At 40.9% G+C, this 7764-nt stretch overlaps 1 protein-coding gene across 1 annotated transcript; it reads left to right on the forward strand.

The window, feature by feature from the left end:
- The first annotated feature begins 4009 nt into the window (after window positions 1-4009).
- ptger2a (prostaglandin E receptor 2a (subtype EP2)) lies at window positions 4010-6862 on the forward strand. The gene is made up of 3 exons (XM_046054141.1): window positions 4010-4154; window positions 4516-4763; window positions 5941-6862. The coding sequence occupies exon 3, from the start codon at window positions 6026-6028 to the stop codon at window positions 6860-6862; it is 837 nt and encodes a 278-aa protein (XP_045910097.1). The 5' UTR covers window positions 4010-4154; window positions 4516-4763; window positions 5941-6025.
- Window positions 6863-7764: the final 902 nt, after the last annotated feature.

Here is a 7764-nt window from a genome sequence, read left to right on the forward strand (position 1 = left end):
AGCATTTTTATTTGTTATTAAAGTTGTCGTTGCAAGCATTTTTTTAACAAATGCTTTCAAAAAGGAAAGGGGTGGGGACTTGTCCCCAGCCTCACCAATAAATGACACCTTCACAGCATGACGCTGCCACACAAAGGTGATGATGCTTGTACTTACCCAGAGGAACCTATAGGTGGAGTCAAAAGCAAAGCTTAGATCGTAAACATAGTAGACAGCTAAATACATTTCACTTCATTTATTTAGTGTGTGAAAACTATAACCTATTGTTTTACTTTGTACATCATGTGAAAAGATATTATAGTCTGCAGTCTAGCATGTATTAAATGATCAAATCAGTATTACATTTAGCCAGAATACCCAAACGCCCTCATGTAATTTGATCAGGTTTGCATGCAGATTGCAGTGTTCTGGACAAACCATGGCATATAATACACACTGGATCACATTTCACTCACAGTAATTTAAAACATTTAATCATTACAATATAATCTGATCATATTTTCCTCTCTGGTAGTGTTCCAGTGTGTAATTACAGGCTCCTGACTGACATCGGCTATTCACTAAAATCAGTGAACTCATCAATGATTCAGACAGGGATCATTACATCACACACACCAGTGAATTAGGTGACATAGAAAAAGTGTTGTGAGAAATGAAGCCTCGCAGTCACACACTCTGTATGTGTGTGTGCGTTGGGGGGGTGAGAGTGAGAAACTAACAATACTTTCAGCACCTGTCAGCACTTCAACTGATGCCACACCCTCAACAAAGCCTGTTTAGCAGCAGAGCAGGCCATATAAATTGTGGATTAACAAACACCTTGATCAATAATTGAATTTATTCTAATTACAGAGCACAGACAGTGATGATCACCACTAGGATGCCGAATCAAGTGGGGATCACTGAGCTTCAAAACTCTGGATTCTTAGTGGAGACTTTAGCTTGTGGATTTTGTATTGCATACATTGACTTGTCTGATTTTGTTTCAAACCACACTGTGAAAAGAAATTAAAGGAACATGGCATATGGCATACCCTGTCTACCATAAAAGTTATTTTAGTAAGGGATAGGTTTAGCTACAGAAGAGTTTGTGTTTGAATGGCGTGAAGCGTGAAGACAATGCCTGTGTGAATGCACCAGTAGATATGGTATGGAATTTGTGTTTCTTTCATTGGCAAATTTCCAGTTTATGGGCAGGGTGATGTTTTCTGTATGGATGCTGGATGTCTCCTGATGGCCGTTGGTTGTGAAGACTGGGCCGTACAGCAGGAGACAAGGTCAAGGTTGTCTGCGTATGACAACACCTAGACAAAACAGTTGAACATCAACAAACAGTCAAAATCGCAGGAGTACAGGTAGATCCTTGGAAATTGACTTCCACCGTCCCACCGGAGTTTACTTATCCAACCAGACTTGTTATGAATCAACTCCATGATGATGGTATGAGAGCCGGACCACCAGTCACAGGCCCCGATTCTTTTCACTTTTCACGTAAACACCAGAACTGGCAGCTTAATCACTGAAGGCTGGTACTTTTCTCAGATGAGATCAGGTTACTGTTTCAACTAATGATAGGGGCGTGTTAGAGTTTGGAGACGCTGGGGAGAGCGGTATATGCTGACTGTAACATTGCTGATGGGTAGGGTGGAAGTTCCTTCATGGTTTGGGCCACAGTGTGTTTGGGTGGTCGTACAGATGTGTTCGGCAGAGGTGGTATAACAGTCCTGGAGTCTACTGTCAGTGTGTTTGCAGGAGCTGCTGGTGATGACTTTATCTTAATGCAAGATAATGTCCGTCTCCATGTAGGTATCTCTGTGATGGACTGGCCGGCCAGGTCTTCTGATTCACACCTGATCAAGCATGTCTTGGATGTGCTATAGGCATAAAACCATCCTCCAGAAATCGTTCAGAGCTTTATCAGTGTCCTACTTGAAGAATGGCAGGAAATTTCCCAAAATGACATTGTACAGACCATCAGCAATATGCCACAGCTATACAACATGTTTGTTGACTAAATGGCATTTTATTTTCACATTACGTGTTGCTAAGCACATGTTTTTTATGTTTTTGTAACGGTGTTCCTTGAGGGTCACGTTGTATTAATGTTTCATTGTTTCTGATACCATCTCAAACTGATCAAATACAACCATGCGCCAAGTTTTTTTGGCCATAGCATTTTGGTAATAAGAAATATTATTTGAAGTATATCTGTCCCTTTAAGTGTCTTGAGTTGTGTATTATCTGGGACACTTATGAATAAAGGTCAAAATTGCATCTCTTTATCATAAGTGGATAAAACACGTAATAGTCAAGGAAACAATTGCTCCTCTAAACACCTGCAATCTAGCATTGGTTTGAACACAAATGAAATGATGGGAAAGAAAAAGGAAAAGAGAGGCAGACAAGGGTACAGAAAGGTATGGCATAGGTGCAAGGTAAAAGAAGCCTCTGCTGCGTGAAGAAACAAATATAGAGCAAGTGTGAAAGAAGCAGAGAGATGTAGAGATTGAGCTTTAAAAACAAAGGGAGCTAAAGAGACGCAACAGAAGAACAGGAAGCGCACAGAATTCCAGTGTCTGATAAGTGCTGTCAAAACAAAAAATAACCTTCAAAAATGTAACCCAGCACTCAAGATGAATTACTGTGTGCTTGCATGGCTTGCTTATGCCATAACATCAACACTTCGCCAGCCAAAGCACTTCAGGGTTTATCAATATTAAAATATCTGAGGTCTTTTTGGAGTGGGGCAAAAGTGTGTGGAAAGAGAGACTGGTGCAGAGCCAGAGACAGAGTGAGGGAGGAAGCAGCGACCGCATTACGGCCATATGTCACAATTAGGAATTCGTTAATGGGCCTGGATAAAAGCACTCAAGTGCTGTCATTTCAGGGCTTTTAGCACACATCAGGACCCATTTCAGGATCCTGTTAGGCATTTATTCTACTCTTAACATGGGTGAAAAGGTGTAATTAGAATGACATTTTAATGCATTATGGAATTTTTGAAAGCTATTTTCCTGATAATGGGCAGATATTGCATTATGCCTTTAATCGTAAATCATCCAAATCCACTTCAGAACGAAAATATGGCACAACCCTGAAAGGCAAAAAATGTGAAAATGCTATAATTTATCAAACATTCAATGATTTCTCCTCTACGTTCTTAGGGTCATATGGGAATGGAGATTAGAAGGTTAGAAGAGATTGAGTCATGCCTGCTGGTTCATGAGGTACAGATAGAAAGATAAACACCCACATTTATCCCGCGGGGAAAGTAGAGCCTTAAATCCATGTGGTTGTGGGGGGAAACCCAGGAGAACAATATGCAATGCACTTCCTGTATGCTGCATCATTAAAGCCAAGAATCTACAATTCGTCATTGTCCCGAAAGCACAAATAACGAAGTGACGGGTACAATCTGAAGTTATGTAAATGTCTGTTGTATGTGAGAATTTCACACAACAGAACTTTTTTCTCTGCTGTGATGAATTGTAAAAACAAAAAAAAACTGTCTTGTTCTAGCTCTAGAGTGGTAGGATATACTGTTTTTGTGCTGTTTTATATCATTTAAAATGTATAACTGGATTGTTGTTTGGACACAAAACACCATCCTCGGCTCTGGGAAGTTTTAATGGCACTGTTTCACAAATTTCTCACGTTCTATACACTAGGCTAAATGATGAAAAAAAAATGTTGTAATGTGACCACTACTTTTGCTCTTTCAAGCCAAAGATCTAACATACTATTTCAAATTGGAAACTAAATGAAACATCTTTTACATAGTATAAATTATTAATAAATAATTCCAGATATTTGACTACATGTTGTCTGCAGACACCAAGCTCTGGTCTTACTGGAAGGAGTATTTACACTGAGCTGAATGTCATTTTCTATCTGCTTCTGCATTTGAGGCTTGTACGCAAGGGGAGGGTGTACCCATCATGTGTGACGTCACCACATCATTGCCCGTACCCCGGGTCCATTCAAGCATTGTCTGCCTCATCACAGTACCGCGCGCTACTCCCTCTCCACACCGCCTCACCTTTAAACCGGAGCAGCTTTATAAGTGAAACAAACGTTAAAGTCGGATACTTTTCTCTACTTCTCAACCTGGACTGTAAAGACGTCGATACTACGGGGAGCAAGTTATAAAATAGGTGAGAACTTAATGATTTGGATGCGTCCACGCGGATGTTAACAGTTTCCTCGCGCTGTTTTCTCTTATAACAACACTCCATGTAGAAACTTTGTCATTGTAAAATTTCCTTGTTGACTGAAAAACGGTCATTCTGTCAGAGCTTTTACTTTAGTAATTTTGTAAGTCTGTAATCGATCTTCTGTTCGGCACATATTTCATACCCCCAGCAGCATTTTATTATTTATTTTTCCAAATAATTTCCAACTTTGACAACTAGTTACTTCGCCTGTATCGGACTTTTTCACACTCAATTAGCAAACTGGCAAACGAAACAACGGTGTGTCAACACATCTAATTTCCTTTATTGTCTGATTTTACAGTATTGTCCAGCTAATATCAGAACTGAACGTCCACGAAACACAACCAGCCGCCCTCAGACCCACACCTGGACACATCTGGCAGAGCGCTGCTGTGTGTTTTGGAGCAGCAAACGGACATTTCCACACGTGTTAGCGTCTTTTTCGACCGATTCAGTGACTTTTGAAGCCCCCAAACATCATCAGAGTGGAGGCGTCAGCAGGCATCATCAGAGTGGAGGCGTCGTGCGTTGGACAGAGCAAGTAGGCGAGTAAGTTTTCTGCGTTACACACCCAACAGTGAAAGTGAAGGAGCGAACACACATACTCACAAAGTCAAGCGGAACAGATCTAACCGTATCTTGTGGATCTAAGGCAGCTGCCAGATAGATAGATAGATAGATAGATAGATAGATAGATAGATAGATAGATAGGGAAATTACGTGTGAAAACTTGGACTGCAGCTTCTGAACCTTCCGCCTGTCAGCTGACATCTGTCAACTGAGAAAGAGGAGGAACAACTTTGGGTTTCACAACTCCAAAACTAACACTGGAGCAGAGTTCAAGCCCTGGGATTTTTCAGTACATCCAAAATGTTCCCTTTTATGAGAGGGAGATGCTCTTCCTTTTTCTGTGTAGGCATGGTATCAGTAAAGTTAGACAAAGACTTGCAAACATGAAATTAGGGTGGCCTGTATGGTCAGCATTGTTGACATTGAGTCAAAACAGAGTCTGGGAGTAAGATGACTGGTTCCCAAATGGTGCAGGATCTCGGCGGACCAATGAGTGGCAAATAAACAAATGTTGACAGTTTTGAAAATGCTGGAATGTAGCACTCATGTGCATCTTGTGTTTGATGAGCAGACAGAGGGGCTGCAGGCTGTGACTGACAGACTTTTGGTTTACTTCAGTTTCTAAATTGGCCGTAAGTGCGGTTCTAGTAAGCATAGTAAATGTCTAAACAAATTATTATTACATGTCTTGAGTCACCAGTGATATATGTTCAGTTTTTACTCAGCACAGAAAAGTTACATTTATTTTCTAATGTTAATCTCACTAGCGCTGCAACTAAATAGTATTTTCATTATCAATTTAATTAATATGCAGGTTGTTTTCCCAATTAATCAAGTTTAATCAAAATAAATTAAAAAAAATAGCTGTTTTAATTTCCAACAGCTTAAGCTGATGTTTTCAAAGTGCTTGTTTCATTTGACTGTCTCTGTTCATTGTTCATTGTAGTATCATACTGTATATGATAAAGAATTGTCACATTTGAGGAGCTTGAACCAGCAGATGTTTGGCATTTTGTACTTGTCAACTATATGTACAATTAATACATTTATCATAATAGTTCATTCATTTACTGTTGATCACCTAATAAATTAATCTGACTAATGATTGCAGCTCCGATAAATCTCCGATATTTTGTCTTCCTTTCTGTTCAACCAGGATGGCTGCAGAAACCGTTTTAAGAACACACTTTTGACACATTTTTGGAAGCAGAGTTTCGAGTTAATTCACCCAGTTTTCAGCCATGACCAACGCAGATGTTGAACTGTGCCACAATAAGCACGACATTGACTCCACCACGAGCCCGCTGATCAGCGCCGTCATGTTCGGTGCAGGCATCTTTGGCAACGTGGCTGCCCTGGTGATCCTGGAAATCCGGCGGCGTAGAAACACGAGGACAGGGGAAACGCGGCGGCATTCGTTGTTTCACGTCCTCATCACATCGCTGGTGGTCACGGACCTGGCAGGGACCTGCCTGGTCAGTCCGCTGGTGCAGTGGTCGTATTCACATAACACTACCTTGGTGGGGATGTCACCTGACACTAGAAGTGTGTGTTGGTACTTTGGTGTCACCATGACCTTCTTCAGCCTGGCCACCATGTTGCTTCTCTTCACTATGGCACTAGAGAGATCCGTTGCCATTGGGTACCCGTACCTGTACAGCCGGCACGTCACCAAGAAATGTGCCTATATCACAATCCCCTTGGTGTTTTTTTTGTGCATGTTATTCTGTCTCCTCCCTTTTGCGGGATTTGGGAAGATTGTACAATACTGCCCCGGCACATGGTGCTTCATTGACATGAACCCGGCGGAAAGTAAGCAAAAGGTGTACGCCACCCTGTATGCCACTATTATGCTGGTGCTGGTTCTGGCTATCGTGGCTTGCAACGGTTTTGTGGTGTACCAGCTGTTCAGGATGTACCAACGTCGGAAGAGGAACTGCGGCTCGGTGATGGCGAACACGAGATCCAACAGCGAACGCAGGGTGATGTCCATGGCGGAGGAGGTGGAGCATCTCATCCTGCTGGTCTTCATGACCATCATCTTCATCATGTGCACACTTCCCCTGGTGGTAAGATGACAGCAGATAACTCACATGCATGCTTTACCTGTTATATAAAAATATACATGTAGAGTTTTGAGGCCGGTAAATATGACAACCAGTTGACCATGACTGCAGAGCTTGTTGCATCACTTGTGTTGGGGCAAATTCACTCTGCAAGGACTAAGTGAACTGTCTTTGTTGGGGTTAACTTGCTCAGTGGGTCAAAAATTGATTATTAGGTTCCATGATACTGTGAGCGAGCACTTCCCATGACATCACCTTACATTGATGAACAGGGATGATCACATTTCTTCATCTGCTGTTTGCCCCCCAAGACGCCAAGCGAACCACCTGAAAAATCTGTGTTCATTTACAGCATAAAAGAATGTTATTAGAATTAGTTATATAAAAGTAAATAATACAAAAATCTCTGTGAAAATACATTAAAAATAGACTTCGCTATGCAAGCTTCTTGTAGTTAAACCTCTACTTTGTTCTTTTTGTTATTTCACGCTGAGGGACTCAACATAAAACAAGCATCAGCTTCATTTTGATCTTTTTTTCTATGGTGAAAATCAGTAAAAACAAGAGATGTCCCTGGCGGATCCAGACATATTTTAATGGATTGGTATCAGCTAAAATAAACCAACTCAAAATCCGATCCTTTCATTCTGAACTTTACTGTGTTTACACAGTATTTTGGGAGTGCTTTTGTTAAAATAGCATCATGTAACTAATGGAGCCACGCGAAATGAATTAAGCTTAATTAACAGCTAGCATAATAACTAGCTCAACTACATTTACATTTACATTTACTCATTTGGCAGACGCTTTTATCCAAAGCGACTTACATTTGAGGAACAACATACAAGCATCAACAGAACATCAAATACAGATCTACAACTGACAATACATACTAGTAAGAGCAGCAATAAATA

This window comes from Micropterus dolomieu, linkage group LG01 (genome assembly GCF_021292245.1).
Source record: "Micropterus dolomieu isolate WLL.071019.BEF.003 ecotype Adirondacks linkage group LG01, ASM2129224v1, whole genome shotgun sequence".
Classification (NCBI taxonomy): Eukaryota; Metazoa; Chordata; class Actinopteri; order Centrarchiformes; family Centrarchidae; genus Micropterus; species Micropterus dolomieu.

What these genes read in the sequence shown, in the direction of transcription:
- ptger2a (XM_046054141.1), top strand. Translation starts at nt 6,026, where the DNA reads ATGACCAACGCAGATGTTGAACTGTGCCACAATAAGCACGACATTGAC.